This window comes from Caretta caretta, chromosome 4 (assembly GCF_965140235.1).
Source record: "Caretta caretta isolate rCarCar2 chromosome 4, rCarCar1.hap1, whole genome shotgun sequence".
Lineage (NCBI taxonomy): Eukaryota > Metazoa > Chordata > Testudines > Cheloniidae > Caretta > Caretta caretta.
In genome coordinates this window covers 85,074,360-85,093,604 of record NC_134209.1, presented here as the reverse complement: position 1 = coordinate 85,093,604, position 19,245 = coordinate 85,074,360, and the positions used below count along the sequence as shown (strand labels likewise).

The window sequence follows — 19,245 nt, the reverse complement described above, 5'->3', positions numbered from 1 at the left end:
AGGACCTGTCGCTGTTGCATATGTTTCTGGATGGTACAAGGCCCTGGAATCTAATTGTAGAATCATAAAATATCAAGGTTGGAAGGGACCTCAGGAGGTCATCTAGTCCAACCCCCTGCTCAAAGCAGGACCAATCCCCAACTAAATCATCCCAGCCAGGGCTTTCTCAAGCCTAACCTTAAAAACCTCTAAGGAAGGAGATTCCACCACCTCCCTAGGTAACCCATTCCAGTACTTCACCACCCTCCTAGTGAAAAAGTTTTCCCTAATATCCAACCTAAACCTCACCCACTGCAACTTGACACCATTAGTCCTTGTTCTGTCATCTGCTACCACTGAGAACAGTCTAGAGCCATCCTCTTTGGAATCCCCTTTCAGGTAGTTGAAAGCAGCTATCAAATCCCCCCTCATTCTTCTCTACTGCAGACTAAACAATCCCACTTCCCTCAGCCTCTCCTAATAAGTCATGTGTTCCAGTTCCCTAATCATTTTTGTTGCCCTCCGCTGGACGCTTTCCAATTTTTCCACATCCTTCTTGTAGTGTGGGGCCCAAAACTGGACACAGTACTCCAGATGAAGTCTCACCAATGTTTAATAGAGGGGAATGATCACGTCCCTTGGTCTGCTGGCAATGCCCCTACTTATACAGCCCAAAATGCTGTTAGCCTTCTTGGCAACAAGGGCACACTGTTGACTCATATCCAGCTTCTCGTTCACTGTAACCCCTAGGTCCTTTTCTGCAGAACTGCTGCTGAGCCATTCGGTCCCTAGTCTGTAGCAATGCATGGGATTCTTCCATCCTAAGTGCAGGACTCTGCACTTATCCTTGTTGAACCTCATCAGATTTCTTTTGGCCCAATCCTCTAATTTGTCTAGGGCCCTCTATATCCCATCCCTACCCTCCAGCGTATCTACCACTCCTTCCAGTTTAGTGTCATCTGCAAACTTGCTGAGGGTGCAGTCCACACCATCCTCCAGATCATTAATGAAGATATTGAACAAAACCAGCCCCAGGACCGACCCTTGGGGCACTCCGCTTGATACCAGCTGCCACATAGACATGGAGCCATTGATCACTATCCATTGAGCCCGACGATCTAGCCAGCTTTCTATCCACCTTATAGTCCATTCATCCAGCCCATACTTCTGTAACTTGCTGGCAAGAATACTGTGGTAGACCGTGTCAAAAGCTTTGCTAAAGTCAAGGAATAACATGTGCACTTCTTTCCCCTCATCCACAGAGCCAGTGATCTCGTCATAGAAGGCAATTAGATTAGTCAGGCATGACTTTCCCTTGGTAAATCCATGCTGACTGTTCCTGATCACTTTCCTCTCCTCTAAGTGCTTCAGAATTGATTCCTTGAGGACCTGCTCCATGATTTTTCCAGGGATTGAGGTGAGGCTGACTGACCAGTAGTTCCCCGGATCCTCCTCCTTCCCTTTTTTAAAGGCTGGCACTACATTAGCCTTTTTCTAGTCATCCAGGACCTCCCCCAGTCACCATGAGTTTTCAAAGATAATGGCCAATGGCTCTTCAATCACATCCGCCAACTCCTTTAGCGCCCTCGGAAGCAACGCATCCGGCCCCGTGGACTTGTGCTCGTCCAGCTTTTCTAAATAGTTCTGAACCACTTCTTTCTCCACAGAGGGCTGGTCACCTCCTCCCCATGCTGTGCTGCCCAGTGCAGTAGTCTGGGAGCTGACCTTGTTCGTGAAGACAGAGGCAAAAAAAGCATTGAGTACATTAGCTTTTTCCACATCCTCTATCACTAAGTTGCCTCCCTCGTTCAGTAAGGGGCCCACACTTTCCTTGACTTTCTTCTTGTTGCCAACATACCTAATTTATACACATTAACCCTCACGGGGCACATCACTATAAGTTGTGTCTGTGCCTGTAGTGGGGTGGCTTCCCCACTCCAATAAGCACGGGTTAAAAGCAGCCAAGCTAGGCTGATTGGGGGAAGCAGCCACAGCTGTGGCCAGCTCAATTAGGGCCCAGCTGGCCCTGATAAGAGGGCTGTGGGCCAGAAGCTGGAGAAGTCTCACTCTAGCCCTGGAGTGGGAAGGGGAGGAAGGTACCTGAAGTGGAGCAGTGCTGAGAAAGGGCAAGGGGAGCTCCAGCCTGGTAAACCCCAGGCTGCAGGTCTTGATGAAGGCCTATGAAAAAGTACTGCGGCTGCAGAGGGGCAGCCTGGGGATAGGCAAAGGCAGCAGGTCCTAACCCCTTGCTAATGACGAGTGGCCGTTACAGACTGCAGTCTGCCCCAGTGAGCAGGGGCTAGATGATGATTGGCAGTAGCCACTGAGGCAAGGTGGGTTTAGAGGGTTGGGGGTAGACATAGTAACCGTAGTGACTCTATGCTGACATAACTTGAGTTAACACACACTTAAAGTGTAGATATGGCCTTAGGTATATTAAATGTTTGGGAGAGGTAACAGGATCAGTATGAGGGTAGACTAAGATTCATACAGGTGTTTAGGCTCAAGGCATTGGAACTGGCCTTACTGCACCCTACAGGCTCAGGAACAAAGAGGCACATAAAAAAAAAAGATATCATGTATTTATTAAAATTTCTTGACTCGAGGGTGTATAACTCATGATTTTAGAATTCTTGTTGTTGTAAAGGCATCTTAGGGTTGTAGATGTGTGTTCATTATATTCTGAAAGGCAAAACTATGAATGGGTTGAACAAAGAATTAGATCAGTCCCTCGGGATAAGTACATTGGCTATTAGCCAAGATAATCAGGGATGCAGGCCCAAGCTCTACATGTCCCTAAACCATCTTTTGACTGCCAGATGCTGGGACTGGACAATTGGATGGTTCAGTGAGTCGTTGCCTGGTCTGATCATTCCCTTAGAAGCACCTGGCATTGGCCACAGTCACAAGACAGGATACTAGATTAGGCGGACTATTGGTCTGACCCACGATGGCAGTTCTAATTTTCTGCAAAAATTACAAAAAATTTTTTTTTTCCAGGAAGAAAGACATTATAGGAGATAGTATACTGCCTTTATTGAATATTTGAGAATCAAGTTGTGCACAATGGCATGCGGAAAAACACTAAGGGCTAAACTGAGAGGCAAAATAACAGTTGCAAAACTGCAATCCCCATTGGTGGATTGACTTAGAACAAAGTTTTGACACTAGGCCAGAAATTCAGTCAGCTCTAAAATGAGAAGAAAAAATTAAATTTAAAAATTCAGGGAATTCAGGGAATCCCAGCAGCAGATAAAAACTTGGGAAACTGCTAGGAGACTCTGCAATCATACAGTGATAAGCGATTCTTTGTTTCTGAGGGGATATATGTAAAATGTTTCACTGAATTAAATCTCAGGGATTAGCTACACTGGCAAGGTAAAGCACTCTAACTTGCTGCCTCAGGGGGTGAAAAATCACTCCCCCCCCCAAGCCCAGCAAGTTCGAGCGATTTAAAGCGCTAGTGTGGATAGGCTCGGCTCCCAGTGCTCAGAGCTAATCCCCTCATTGAGGTGGATTACCAGGAGCACTGGCACCCGCGGCAACGCTTTGAACTTTGTTGTGTAGACATAGCCTCAGTAGGTTAGATAAGACAAAGAGGAGTTGCATTGACTAGGCATTGGGATGTCTGTGCCTTTAAGAACCCAGCCCCGGGAAGCCAATGTCGAGAGGGGAAATAAAAAAAGCCCCTTTGCCCCCCATCATTTTTGCAAAGCACTGGTGTCTCAGTCCCACTGGGGTAACTGTTACCTACTGTGCCCCTGCCTGTGCCAGGTTTTGCCCTCTGTCAGCACCTCACCCCGAGCTTATCTCCTGCTCCTCCACCCCCAGCCCTGATTTTGCCCTTTAGTCCCTCTCCTAATCCTGCCTCCAGCTGCTTAACCCCTCTGACCAGTCAATTTCCTCCCCTTGCTCAGACCCTGGCCATCCCCCTGCTTCGATTCTCCCCCTTTGCCCCTTTATAACCCCTGTAAATAGCAATCAGCAGAATTTTACAGCTAATAAGGGCAGGGCGAAGGGCAGTGGCTTCAGCAGATGTTACTGAGCATGTTCAGTTCATGTGACCATACAAAAAAGTCACTTTGCTCAAATAAAAAAGCCTCTCGCCCCCCATCCCCGAACAAACTATTTTGCAAAGCACTGGTGTCTCAGTCCCACTGGGGTAACTGCCACCCCCTGTGCCCCTGCCTGTGCTGGGTTTTGCCCTCTGACACCCTCTGCCAGAGCCTCACTCCTGGGCTTAACTCTTCCTCCTCCCCCCCTCATTCCTGATTTTGCCCTTTATCCCCTCTCCTAATGCTGCCTCCAGCTGCTTGACCCCCCTGACCAGTAAATTTCCACCCCCCGCTCAGACCCTAGCCACCCCCCTGCTCCGATTCGCCTTCTTTGCCACTTTTTAACCCCTGTCAAAAGCAGTCCGCAGAATCCTACAGCTAATAAGGGCAGGGTGAAGGGCAGTGGCTTCAGCAGATGTACTGAACATGCTCAGATGAACTGAGCATGCTCAGTACACCGTAAGTAGCACATTACTACAGAGAGCACTTTACTACACTACACCTGCGCCTGCAAGCCCGGCCCCCGCAGCTCTGATTGGGCAGGAGGGAGCTGGTGCAGCACACGGAGACCCCCTCCGCCTCTGTGCCCAGGAGCCGCCCGCTCTGCAGACTCCTGTTGGTGGGCAGGAGGGCGTGCGAGTCGCCGGGAGCTTCCCCAGGAAGCGCCGCCATGCCAGCCCTGGGACTTTGGCGGTGATGGTGAGCGGTCCTCCCTGATAGCGGGACAAAGGGTGTTCTGACTGATGTGCTGTCAGAAAGTGGGACAAATGGGTTAAAATCGGGACTGTCCTGATAATACCGGGATGTCTGGTCACCCAGTTATCAGTGCTACACAATTCTGATGGTGATGCACAAGCCAGCATGGAACCTTGCTCCGTCTCTCATACCTACACTGGCTCTGCGGTGCTGACCTGAGTAACAAAGTGTAACAATATTGTTTTTAAGTGTTTTGAAGTAGATCTGTTGAGTAAAAAGATGCCGGTTCTACACAGTCACTTTTCTGACTATAATCACACTTCAAAACTACTACAAGAACATTTTTTGAAAGGGATGAACGTGAAGTAGAAAGCAAAGAACAATGTTCTAAAGTAAGTAGTCTTCTGAGAAAAAAGTAATCTTACCTGGTAAATATAAATAGCAAGTGTGGCACAATAAGCAAATCTGTCCCCACTAGCAGCACATACATCTTTATTCCAAGGCTGACATCCAGCAGCTAAAAGGCCCACTTGCTTAACCTGTGACATCTTTGCCTATAAAAAATAAATTTATGGAACTGAGAAAGAGAGACAGGACACTTTTTTAATGAGCTAACAATGCACTTTCGTTCAACAGTATGTTTAAAAATATATCCTTTAATTTTATAAATCAAGGTCATATGTTTTCTAAGATACAATGAATATACCAGGAATAAAACCACACAGATAGTCATACTATGCAAGGAAAGGGGTTTAAGGTCATTGGCAAACATACATGCAGGAAGAGACAACTGAAGACAATAGAGCTATGCTGATTTAGAACAGCTGAGGATCTGTCCCAGTATTTCTTTTTATCTTCTGTAGTAAAATTCAACATTTTCTATTCTTAAATCTAATTCCCCACAAAAATGTGCAGGTAAAATACATCGTGTGCCAAACATCTCAATGTAAAATAAATTAAGCAACATATATTTCTTCTTGAATTTTTAAACCACTACGGGCTAATTATTTAATTCCTACTCTTTCCCTCTGGAGCCATGAAAAGGTAATTTTTCATATCTTCTCAGTATTCTACATCTACAATAAAAGATTTTAAAATGCATCAGGAAAAATAAATAGGAAGACAACTGACATATGTTAACGTATCATTAAACATCTTTGTGGACACAGTCTTACGTTTTGTAACAAGACTCTCCTGTTGACCCACCTTGTTAGTAGGTATTAGACACATGAATAAAGCTGCAGAAGTACTGCTGAACCATTATGGGAATGGCTCTGTGGAGAGAATAGGTCGCACAGGGAAAACCAAGTTCAGGAAAGAAGTTTGAGATGAGATTTATGCTTTGTTATTGTGTCTGAGTTACTAGTTTTGTCAGGGATGAGATAGTGACTCAGCCCATTCATACCCTTCATATAGTACCAAGACAGCACACATCTGCACATAAATCATCTTTGCTATACTGAGAGCAATTGCAAAAAACAAACCACTTAACCTCTATTCCTCCGCACAAATTAATTACTGCAGCGTAAAACAAACGAGGGTATGATATCTCAATCACACTCTCATTGGAAGATACAGTTTACTAATGAAGTGTAGTGGTGCCTTAAAAATTCCCAAACAATTTTCATTTCTATTAATACACAGAACTTATATTTAATATGAAGATTAAAATATTTTGACAGTTCTTTAAGAACAGTGAAGTATATTCTCAACTCAACACATGGTGCATTAGCTGTGCAATTCCCATCCACAGGCACTTTTCATGAGTTGACCATGTGCCCCCATTTAATTTTTTAAATGAGAAATAGTAGGTTTTGTAAAAATATGAATTAATCAATGGTCCAAGTGATGGGGGAGGGGAGGGAGGCGAGACAGAGAGAGAAATCCTTTGCACTCTAGATCAGTGGCGTTTCACAGCCACCATTAATCCACAGAGCACTTCCAAGTGCTTCCATTTCGGTCTTAGTATGAAGCATCTGTCATTTTCCAAGCTTGCCTGAAGAAGAGCTCTTTGTAGCTCAAAAACTTGTCTCTTTCACCATCAGAAGTTGGTCCAATAAAAGACAGTACTTCACCCATCTTGTCTCTCTAGTTTCCAAGCAGTGAAAATTCCTACTAGTGTAGGACTAATCCAGACTAGGACACTTTAGGGATTCCAAAACACACAACTTCATTGCTTCATGCCTTTCTTTTTGTGTGTTTCTCTGGCATAATTTCAACCAGGATTAAATTTGCAGAGGATACCAAAACTGGAGGGATAGTAAACACACATGATGACAGATCCAAACTCCAAAGTGACTTAGGGCTTATCTACACTTGCAAGTTTTTTCAATGAAACTAATGTCACCAAGGAAAAATCGACAAAAGCGAAGTTGCCAAAGTGTGTCTACATTTGCTCCCTCTGTCAACAGATCACGTCCACATTTTGGGCACCTTTGTCGACAGCAAGAGGAATGGACTGTGGATATGTATCCCACAGTGCCTGGCGACACCATCCGTCACCATCTGGGAATGCGGAAACGGAGCGCGGTGCATCCTGGGATGTGCAAAATGTACCGTCCTGCACCGCTTTGTGTCCCACCCCTCCAAAGGTCTCTGTCTTCCTTTCGCACCATTTTTCCAACGGTCATTCTTTTGTAGTGCACGCCAAAATCTGCAGTGAGAGAGGATGGATCCTGCACTTCTCTCCTATGCACTGTTAGCTGTCGTGAGGACATTGCACATGGCAGCACAGTTACTCGCAGAGTTACAAAGTTAGCAAAGGATGAATCACAGGCACCCGAGCGTGATATGGATGGCAGCAACTTATCAGTGCTTTGTGTATTCACAGAGCAGCTGTATACAGTAGACTGTCACTTTTGGGATAGGGAAATATTGGTTTGGTGGGATCGCATTGTCACGCAGGTGTGGGATGACGACCAGTGGGTACAGAACTTTAGGATGCATAAAGCAACCTTCATGGAGCTATGTGCTGAGCTGTCCCCCGACCTGCGGTGCAAGGACACCAGATTGAGAGCTGCCCTTCCGGTAGAGAAGCGTGTTGCAATCGGTGTGTAGAATCTGGCGAATCCAGACTGCTACCACGCAGTTGCAAATCAATTTGAGTAGGAAAGTCCACTTTTGGGGCTATATTACTCCAAGTGTGCAGGGCAACAAATCGCATCCTGCTGCAAAGGACCGTGACTCTGGGAAACATGCATGAAATAGTGGATGGCTTTGCAGAGTTGGGTTTCCCTAACTGGCAGGGTGATAGATGGCACACACATTCCAATTTTAGCACCAGACCACCTTGTCTCTGAATACATCAATAGGAAGGGATACTTCTCCATGGTGTTGCAGGTGCTTGTGGATCACCTTACAGCTCTGGCTCATGAAACCTTACACAGGGCACCTGGAGAGCAGCAAGAAGCGTTTTAACAACAGGCTGAGCAGGTGCCACATGGTAGTCAAATGTGCCTTTGGCCGTTTGAAAGCTCGCTGGAGGTGTTTAAATGGCAGGCTAGACCTTACTGAGGATAATATTCCCATGGTCATAGCCGCATGCTGCACACAGAATAAAAATTCTGTACCATTAAATACCTTAGCCTTTATTTATTGTTAAAAAGGGTAAAACCTCACAACTGTGTGTCGCTCCAGCGATCATTGTACAAGCTGTGAGAGGGGGTGGAGTGAGGGGGAAACTCAGGAGTGCTGTGAAGTGAAAAGGGATGTGTGGGCATAGAGGGGGGTGGGGTTGGCAAAGAATTGTGAATCTCCTGCAGTGGCGCTCTAACTCGGATCTGCTCAGTCTGCAGCTGTATCAATGACTTGAGCATCTCTGTCCGATCCTCCATAACTTTTATCGTCCGCGCTGTCTCTTGCCTAGCAAAAGCAGCACTCTCTTTTCTGTCCTGCCTTTCGGTTTCCCAGCACTCTCTCTGTTCCCATGTCTGACTCTCATCACGCTGTAGAACCTCGCGGAACACGTCTTCTTTGCTGTGCCTAGGTTTTTTTCTGATCTGCCGCAGCCAGTCCGCAGGGGTGCGTGATGTGTTCTTCAAGGTCTGTGCTGAACAGAAGAGGGATTGTTACATTCCAGCAAACGAATGAAACGTTTTAGTAAAAAGTGACAGGTTTCAGAGTAGCAGCCGTGTTTGAGCATATAAATTTGTTAGTCTCTAAGGTGCCACAAGTACTCCTTTTGTTTTTAGTAAAAAGGGCATTTTGCTAGTAGAAATCACTTTCTCTCTGAGACTCTAGGCAAACACACAGCTCTGCGAGCACTCCAATCATGGTGAGTCAGCTCCAGTGATTGCTAAATGGCATAGTAGTTTCCTACAATGGGGGAGCTAACAAGGCTGCAATCCATTGGAATCTGTGGCAGAGGATTAACAAGTACCTCTTGGAAACTTTCCAGAGCTTCTCTCTGGAGGATTCCCTGCAGGTCTCGATGTCCATTGACACCCTGGTTGGCCATGCAGATTAGCTACACAAGGCAATGTCCAGCTCACAGAAAACACTACCTGCCTCACACTTTTCGATTCCCAACACAAGCCACAGCAACTTACCCGGAGACTCATCTGCTTCCTGTTCCCCACTGAGCTCTTCCGGAGTGGAGAAAAGTTCCTAACTGTCTGCCCCACTGGGCAACCCCGCTGGGAGCACCGCATCCTCTTCTAGCTTGACTTCTTCATCCACGATTTCAGCCTCCAGGTTACCCCCTCTTTCAGCTGCATGCGAAGTATCCACACGGCAATCAGCAGTGGGGTCACCACTGAAGATAGCATTCAGCTCCTTATAGAAGCGGCAGGTCTTAGATGCACCACTGGAGCGATGGTTCGCCTCCCGTGCCTTATGGTACGCCTGCCTCAGTTCCTTTATCTTCGCTCTGCACTGCTGCGTGTCCCGATCATAGCCCTTTTAGCACAAGCCTTGGGAAATTTGCCCATATGTGTCCTGATTCCTATGGGTCACTCGCAGCTGCGACTGAACAGACTCCTCTCCCCATACACTGATCAGATCCAACTCAGCGGTGGTCCAAGCAGGAGTGCGTTTGGTGCGATAGTCAGCCATGCTGACCTGGGAAGACACTTGGGAAGCTCCTCTGGGAAGCCAGCAAAAAGGAAATGAGATTTAAAAGTCCTGGGGCTTGCAAGGGGGAGGGGTGGGTTGGCTGCAGGGCAGTGGAGTTCAAATCACTGACCAGAGTGACAGCATGGGAATTAGGGGATACTTTCTGGAGGCCAATAAAATTGAAAAAAAACCCTGCGGTGTCTATACTTGCTGTTTGTCGACAATAAAGGGAGGGAAAAAGACAAAAGTCTCTCGCAGGGGTGGAAGTTTTTTGTTGCCAAAACTAGGGTTTGTTTTTTTTTTAAAAAAAGTGACCTTGCAGTATTGTACGCTATTGCTGTTTTGTCGCCAAAATCCAGTTTTTGGCAACAAAACTTGCAAGTGTAGACAAGCCCTTAGAGAGATTACAGTAGTGGGGGCTTCAGGTATTTAAGGGGAGATTGAGTACTAATTACTATTAGTTAAGCATTGACAGGGTAAAGTCAAAGCAAAGGAAATAAATAGCACTGATACAAAATAAGGGTGTAACACATTACAGTGAGTTTATTGTTTATTTTCCACATTAAGACTGTCCTAATATTACTTTAACATGCAACCAAGTACAACAGGGAAAGTGTGAAATCAGACTGGAAAGCTCGGAGAAAAGATTCCTAAAGAAGTGGTTCACCCTGTGGCTTGCAAAATCCACTCACGGAGGGCAAGGAGGACTCTTTCCTGAAGTGTGGGCCATCAGCTTCTGCAGGACCTAAGCTTTCATTAAAAAACAAGTTAAAGTCTCTAGCTCTTACACAAAGATAACCTCTCAAATACAAACTAAGTGTCAGCTGATGCAACGTCAACTGCTTAAGTCTGCAGAGCCAACATCATTATTACGGAAAGGGGAGGCCTGGTAGCTACAGCTGCATGGGGTTGGGAGCAAAGAGGACTGGCTGCCGCTGCTAGGAGTAGAGTGCTCTGGGGTGGTGCAACCCTTTGGGCTAGCGGCCTGTTATATAAAGTTAGATGGAATAAATGAGCCAAAGGAGTTAAATAACCTAGTCACTGTCGAACATTAAACAGTGTTAAACAAGGTCCAGGGTTTGATATAAAGATATCTCAGCCTGCTTAGTACTATGGCAAACACACCATTAAAAATCCTTGTAACCTTTTATTTAAGATCCAGAAAAGATGGAAAAACAGTTAAAGCATTTGAAATGTAAAGTATTAAGTAAAGGTTTCATTTTAACAACATTTCTTGTTCCCTTTCCCTTTAGCTGGATTATACCCTGGCTCACTGAAATTCAGTCAGCAGGAAAATATAAATTTAAAGGCCTAAAGACAGGGAGACTTCCAAGGCTTAAAGCTCCATTCCAGAGCTCATGCAGGGAAAGGAAGGGGTTCTCACACTGGGCTGAAGATTACCCTCATCAACCACAAGAAAACAGCAATTATGCATTAGAGACAGCCCCACTCTTTCCTTCAATGTGCTTGCATGGTGTATTGTACATAGAACTTTGTATTTTTAAATGATACAAAGAAGTAGTCTGGGTAGCTGAATGTATCATTAACAGATGCAAAGCCTTTAGGTTGCTGGCGAGCATGAAGGCCAGATTAATGGTGACCAAGAGTCATTGCCATCTGATGGCTGTGAAATGAGTTTTATTTTCAGTCTAGTTCACAATTTATGTGTGTCCATATCACAAAATATATATCACATTAACTACTGTGCTTCTATTTGCAATATGAATCTGGCTGTACTTTCTCCTTCTTTCTGAATATGTTTATAAAAAGGCAAACAGTAACTTTACGAAAAGATAGAAATATACATTTTAGAGAGACTTAGCAACAGGTGACTCAGCAACAAGATGAGCCAGGTCATCTGAAAATATTATATTTTTTGACTTTGCTAAGTCAGTGATTTTCTTAAAATATGTTCTCAAAATGAAATTATGCTCTTAACAGCATATTTAAAAGGAAAACATCTGATTTTAAGATTTATTACAATTTTGTTAAGACAATCGCACACGCTTAAACAGCATCATTCCTGTATTAAATCATTACACAGTTGTTTTTACTATTTTTGTTTTGCATTTACATTGAAATCCATGTTTTCAGAATATTTTAGTATTTACTCTGAGCTATAATGTATAAAGTACTTCAAAACTTTACTCTCTAGGATCTCTTGTAAACTTGCTGACTTTTTTTTTTTTGGTTGTTTTTTTGTTATTTATAAAGAGTTTCGATGACACTGTCTGTTTGCAAAATACTTCAGTTTTATTTCATTATAAAGGAAGTATTGGGTCTGAAATCCATTACAGCTAATAAGAAATTAAATCATATTTTACAAGGATTATTATGTCTCTTATCAACACCACACATCAAGCCAGTATCCTGCAGATTTCCTCAGACATTGCAGGTTTCAGTCAAACATGCTCATAGAATGAGACAGAAAGCAGCATTCATCAGAACATCAGTGTGAACAAAATGGCAGCAAATTAGAAAAATATATCCAAACTGTTACGTTACATCTTTAGCAATGTTGATTTTTCAGTCATCCTCTGTTAAACTCATCATTTCTATTCAAAATATAAATGATTATTTTATATTTATATATAGCATGTAAATTATGCAGAAAAAATTTGCTTTCTCAAAAATTCTGTAAAATGTACACAGTACTAAGGAAGCTATTATTAAAGAATGTCTACAGTTTCCTAGGAGATAGAGAAAAGCCGAAGCCTTTTCTCTTTTTAATTGACATGAGCTGAAACATAATAAGTCCTTCCTAGTTACTAAATATAGAAACTAGCATTAAACTGAAAGTCTGTTTACTTAGAGATACTATTATTAAATAACATAAACCCATATGACAAAATGGATTGGATGAATGGCTACAGCTATATAGTTATTTATAGATACATGCCTATATTATCTGTAGCTTAGAATAGGTATAATTTTTTGTGAACCACTTAAGAATTTCCATGTCCATTCCAAAACCTTGTGGCTCTCGAAATACACCATCTCTTGATATGGATGTAGAAAGAAATCACTTTACTCAACAGATAAAGGAACTAAACCCTGATGTTCAAAGAATAATGCAGACTTACTAAAGGATGCAGAAGAAAAGCCTGAGCATTGTGTCGCACCACACACACAAAACGGCAGTGTCAGTAGCCATTTTAATTTTAATCTAACTCTTTTTCCTCTATTTCATGTACTCTGTGTATTTCATTTATTTGCTGTTTTTCAAGATTGTACTACACCGTTATTTGCAAAACAGTAGCCTTTTAAGTCCAGTGAAGAGGCATGAATGGCACAGTACAACATCCTTTATTTATCAGGGTGTATATGTGTGTGCATGTGTGTATGTGTCTATCTAGAGAGAGAGACAGACACAGACACAGACACACACACACACGCACAAATACATAAAGCATGCTGTACTGTGCCAGTCATGCCTCTTTACTGGACTTGAAAAGGCTACTTTTTTGCAAAGATAGATAGATAGATAGATATCACGAGAGAGAGAGAGAGCAAGAGAGTGCACAATTAATACAGTTGCACTTCCTCAATCTACCAGTGATTTTGACCCATGAGGAATCTATATCTTGTTCATACTGATATATACATTATTGTGTGAGTGCATGAATGTGAATATACTATATCTTTATGATACACTTATACAAAGGGATACTGATTATCCAAAGCCCCATTTTCTGAATCTCCATATAGAATGCATCTCCCCTTCTATTGACTCCCTTGTCACTGACTCCCAATTACACAAACAAATTATTCCCAGCTGTTGGGAAACTTAAAAATACTAAACGAGAATTATTGTGTTGACCATATAGGAAATGTTTGCTTTTAATAATTTACATTTGGCATACATATAGATACTCAAAAATAAACTTCTGAATCCAAACAGTTGGCTCTTGGTGCTACAAATATTAATTTTTGGCAGCATGTCAATGACAACATAACAGTTAAAAGATCTAGTTCATACTTCTGATAGAGATATAGGATGATATCTGCTTAAAGACAGAGGGCCTTGATACCCACCTCTGTGAACAAAGTAATGGGAGAGTAAAACATGCATTGTGAACCACGCAGTTTCAGGTGCATCATCTCTTGCAAGGGAGGAGTCTGTTGACACATAGAAGAGGTACAGGGGTCTGCCTCTTTAGCAACATGGATGTCCTAAAATTACTGGGAAATCCAGGGGTCTCTGACAGGATGACTGATTTAAATCATAATTAAAATCAACAAGCAGGAAATGTTAATTAAAATAATCGATTTTAATCTTGTTTTGCATTTTTTCAGTTATTTTCTTAAAGAAAGGTTGATTCTCATTGGTTGGTAACCATTAAAACATGTTGATTTGTAACTACCATATAAACTTTACATTAAATTTTATGCCTTTCTTTTTCTTTCTGTCTAATCAGGGGGATACATTATAACTATACAAGTTTATTTAAGCAACGCCAGAGGTTAATTCATTAATTAATACATTTATTCAGATTCTGAAATTTTACACTTTTCTTATATTAGAAAATGATGACTCATGCATTTCTTATTTACTAGATGATAATTTGTTATTTTTGATTCTGTCAGTCTCTTTTCTGATGGAAGTTTGTGTTCAGTTAAAAATGCTCAAAAACAATTTAAAGTTTTTTTTTATTAGTTAAATAAAAGTACATTAAACATGCTAGATACGTAGGAAAAATGATTATCAGAAAGTTTATCAAAACATGATTTGCATTTAAACCTATCTGATTTATTAAACAAAGAAATAGAGCTAAGTCAATAAGTGATTTTTGGGTTAATGGGCTGAATCAAAACATTCAAAACAAAAAAGTCAAAATAATTTGTTTCAAAATGGCTGAGAGTAACTGTTCTGACCTCCCCCCCCCCGAAAAAAAAAACTTTTTATCCCCTCAGCTGAAACTATGAGTGGAATTTGACCAAAATTTGTGAAATTTGGTGCCCTGAAAAATGCATTTTCTAGCAAATTTACTATTTGCTAAAAAAATTCACCCATCTCTACGAAGGAAGTATTGTCTGTTGTTAGAAAATTGAACTGACTGTTTACGGGGGAGGGATAGCTCAGTGGTTTGAGCATTGGCCTGCTAAACCCAGGGTTGTGAGTTCAATCCTTGAGGGGGCCATTTAGGGATCTGGGGCAAAAATTGGGGATTGGCCCTGCTTTGAGCAGGGGGTTGGACTAGATGACCTCCTGAGCTCCCTTCCAACCCTGATATTCTAAGGTCACACTATCCTTCAGGATTTTAAAACTAGTAGATGTCATCCTCACACACCTAGTTTTTACTCACAGATTGGGAGAGGAAAACAATGTTTCCTGAATTTTCAATTCCTAATCAGTTTCTTAACTTTGAATGAACTAGTCACTGAACTAGCTGAATAAACTGAAATGAAGAAAATATTCTTTCTTCACCTGCAGAAGGGACTGCTGACATCAAAAGCTGGTTGAGCACTCCAACTCCAGTTGCAGATGCTTAGCTTGTGACCTCCACCACTTCAGTGGTTTGACTTACAATGAAACTTGGCAGCAAACATGTATTGCTTAATATTATTTTTATCTAATTTAAATTATTGTAATAGATTATAGTTAGTTTAAGCCTTAACGTAAGTTGTCATAATTTCAAATTAAATTTTAAGAAAGGTTTATTATTAAATTGAATCTAAATTTAATAAGTGATTTTTAAAAATCATTTTATTATTATTTGTATTAGCACAGTGCCTAGGAGCCCCACTGTGCTAGTACATCTGTACAAACACCAAACAAAAGGTTTTAATCCATCCTGGTGTCTGGGTAACCGTCCAGTCAGCCTTTCCACACACTTCCACTCTCCCCCATCCTCAGTGGGAGTAAGCCTCACATAGGAATAACGGTGCAGTTGGTACACTACCCCTCTTCCAAAGGAACTGGAGGATGCAAAGAAAAATTAAGACCCAACTGATTTTCAGATGTTAAATGTACCAGTTCTAGAAGGGATAATGCAGGGTACCAGGGGCTCAACACTGAAATATTCAGGACAAGTATAATCTGAAAGCCAATAAATTAATTTAATCTCTTAAATCAGTCTGTCCCAAACTTGGGATGCCACTTGTTGAGGGAAAGGTTTGTTTACCTGCCACGTCAGCAGGTTTGGCCAATCGTGGCTCCCAGTGGCTGCGGTTTGCTGTGCCCGGCCAATGGGGGCTACGGGAAGCGGTGCGGGCTGAGGGACATACTGCAGACGTGGCAGGTAAACAAATTGGCCTGACCCACCAGGGGCTTTCCCTGAACAAGCAGCATGCCAAGTTTGGGAAACACGGTCTTAAATCATAGCATCATAGGACTGGAAGTGACCTCAAGGCGTCATCTAGTCTAGACCCCTGCACTCAAGGCAGGACTAAGTATTACCTAGACCATTCCTGACAGGTGTTTGTCTAAACTGCGGTTAAAAACCTCCAGTGATGGAGATTCCATAACCTTCTTACACAATTTATTCCAGTGTTTAATCACCCTGACAGCTAGAACATTTTTCCTAATGTCCAACCTAAACCGGCCTTGCTGCAATTTAAGCTCATTGCTTCTTGTCCTCACAGGTTAAGGAGAACAACATATCTCCCTCCTCCTTGTAACAACCTTGTATGTACTTGACACCTGTTATGTCACCCCTCAGTTTTCTCTTCTCCAGACTAAACAAACCCAATCTTTTCAATCTTCCCTCTTGGGACCTGTTTTCTAGACCTTTAATCATTTTTGTTGCTCTTCTCTGGGCTTGCTCCAATTTGTCCACATTCTTCCTGAAATGTGGTGCCCAGAACTGGACACAATACACCAGTTGAGGACTAATCAGCACGGAGCAGAGCGGAAGAATTACTTCTCGTGTCTTCCTTACAACACTCCTTCTAATACATCCCAGAATGATGTTTACTTTTTTTGCACCAGTGTTACACTGTTCACTCATATTTAGCTTGTGATCCACTATGACCCCCAGATCTCTTTCCGCAGTACTCCTTCCTAAGCAGTCATTTCCCATTTTGTATGTGTGCAACTGATTGTTCCTTCCTAAGTGGAGTACTTTGCATTTGTCCTTATTGAATTTCATCCTATTTACTTCAGACCATTTCTCCTATTTGTCCAGATCATTCTGAATTTCTTCTAGAGTTGAACAGAACAATTAATTGTCTAAGGAAGTCAATATTTTTAATTCTAAAGGGATGGTCCATTTAGGTTGAAGTTTGCATACTTTTCTAAATTCTATACTAAAGTTTGCATTAGCAAACTAAAAACTGCACACGTAAAATATTGACTAATATAGCAGAATCTTTGTGAGCTGCATTTCACTATTCCATATACTTCATAATTCTCACAGACCTTGGGAGACAGGCCAGTCCTCGCTTACAGACAGCCCCCCAACTTGAAGCAAATACTCACCAGCAACTACACACCACACAACAAAAACACCAACCACCTGCTACAAACCCTGGTGCCAACACTGTCGACACGTCTATTCAAGGGACACCATCACAGGACCTAACCACATCAATCACACCATTCAGGGCTCATTCACCTGCACATCTACCAATGTGATATATGCCATCATACGCCAGCAATGCCTCCCTGCCATATACATTGGCCAAACCAGACAGTCTCTACGCAAAAGAATAAATGGACACAAATCTGACATCAGGAATCATAACATTCAAAAACCAGTAGGAGAACACTTCAATTTCTCTGGTCACTCAATAACAGACCTCAAAGTGGCAATTCCTCAACAACAAAATTCAAAACCAGACTCCAACGTGAAGCTGCAGAACTGGAATTAATTTGCAAACTAGATACCATCAGATTAGGCCTGAATAAAGACTGGGAGTGGTTGGGTCATTACAAAACCTAAACTTAATTTCCCCAGTACTAATTTCTCCCCAGTGTTACTCACACCTTCTTGTCAACTGTCTATAATGGGCCACTCTTGTACCACTTCAAAAGTTATTTCTCCTCCCTTGGTATCCTGCTGTTAATTGATTTATCTCATTAGACTGACCTAACACTTGGTAAAGCAACCCACATCCTTTCATGTATTTATACCTGCTCCTGTATCTTTTATTTCATACATCTGATGAAATGGGTTCTAGCCCACGAAAGCTTATGCCCAAATTAATTTGTTAGTCTCTAAGGTGCCACAAGGACTCCTCGTTTTTTTTTTTTTCATATTAAAATATATCCAGTCTACTAAATTCTCAGCACAGAGCTTAAGAGTAAAGTGCTGTAGTGAGATCTCATTAAGTCTTCACATTTACAGTAGTACATTTTGTAAAATAATGTATACTATGAAGTATTATAAATTAAAACTAAAATACATTTGTCAAAAAAATGAACAATGTACACTTTATTACGTCACCTTTGCCTTCATCCCCCACCAACTGTACTTGTTCACTCACTACAGTCACAAAATTCATTAATTTGCTATGGGTTTCTGAATACTAAAGGGAACTTGTGAGATTCTAAATGTAATTGCAAAGCATGGAGATTATTTAAAATACTTACAGAGATGCAGTTGAGTCGATCTTTTCATTATCAGACTGATTGTAAATACTTCCTCCTGACATTCAACATGGCACATTTCATATAATATTAGAGTTTGTTTTAATTTTTGACCCCAAACTTCCCTGAAAAGAGAGTTTTGAAGCTATGGTGTTTCAAAAATTTCCATAACATTCAGTTTGAAACAGAGGCAAAGCATTAAGGAACCATTTTTTAAAGTAGGGTAAAGAGGACCTATCTAGTGTGTTCAACAGAAAATAAAACAATTGCTTCATAATGTAAACCTCACAGAAAATAAAACACAAAACTTCCATAGCACTCACTTTCAAGTGATTATGCCTGGCTCTACTGAGAAGGAGGAAGACAGCACAAGGAGCTCTCTCACTCTCTCTCTCTCTCACACACACACACACACACACTTTCCTCTTGTTTTTCCTCAGCAAATCACTAAGAGAGCATTCCATAGGTGGAAAGAGCTTGAGATGAGACTAAGGTTAAAGGCCACCACAGATGATCAGCATCAAGAGAAGATTGCATCAGAGTCTCTTTACTGGCAAAATGTTCAGAAAAGGCTCATTGCCATTGTGAGAATGCTTGCTACCCAAAACCTAGCACTGTGTGGCACTTCAGATCAGCTGTATGTGCCAAACAATGGAAACCTCCTTGAAACTGTGGAGCTGATGGCTGAGTTTGATGATGTACTCCAGGAGCATCTCAGAAGAGTCACCACCCAAGAAATGTACAAACACCACTACCTTGGAAAAACAATTCAAAATGAGATCATACAGTTACTGGCAACAAAAGTCAAACACAAGATTGTGGCAGATCTGAAGTCAGCAAGATATTACTCTGTTATTCTGGACTGCACAACTGACATCAGCCATATGGAACAAATGACTTTAATGGCGTGTTTTGAAACAACAACAGAACCTA

The 19,245-nt window shown here is 42.0% G+C and overlaps 1 protein-coding gene across 8 annotated transcripts in view; it reads right to left on the bottom strand.

Annotated features, from left to right (window-relative positions):
- WDR17 (WD repeat domain 17) overlaps positions 1 to 19,245 on the bottom strand; it is a 121,567-nt gene that overhangs the window by 63,366 nt on the left and 38,956 nt on the right. For 6 of the 8 annotated variants that reach the window (XM_075127811.1, XM_048847784.2, XM_048847785.2 and 3 more), the window contains one exon: positions 5,156 to 5,284. The exons of the other annotated variants lie outside the window; for them this stretch is intronic. In XM_075127811.1, coding sequence (XP_074983912.1) covers positions 5,156 to 5,278 — 123 coding nt within the window. In that variant the 5' untranslated portion in view covers positions 5,279 to 5,284. The remainder of the gene's footprint in view (positions 1 to 5,155; positions 5,285 to 19,245) is intronic. 8 annotated transcript variants of the gene reach the window in all.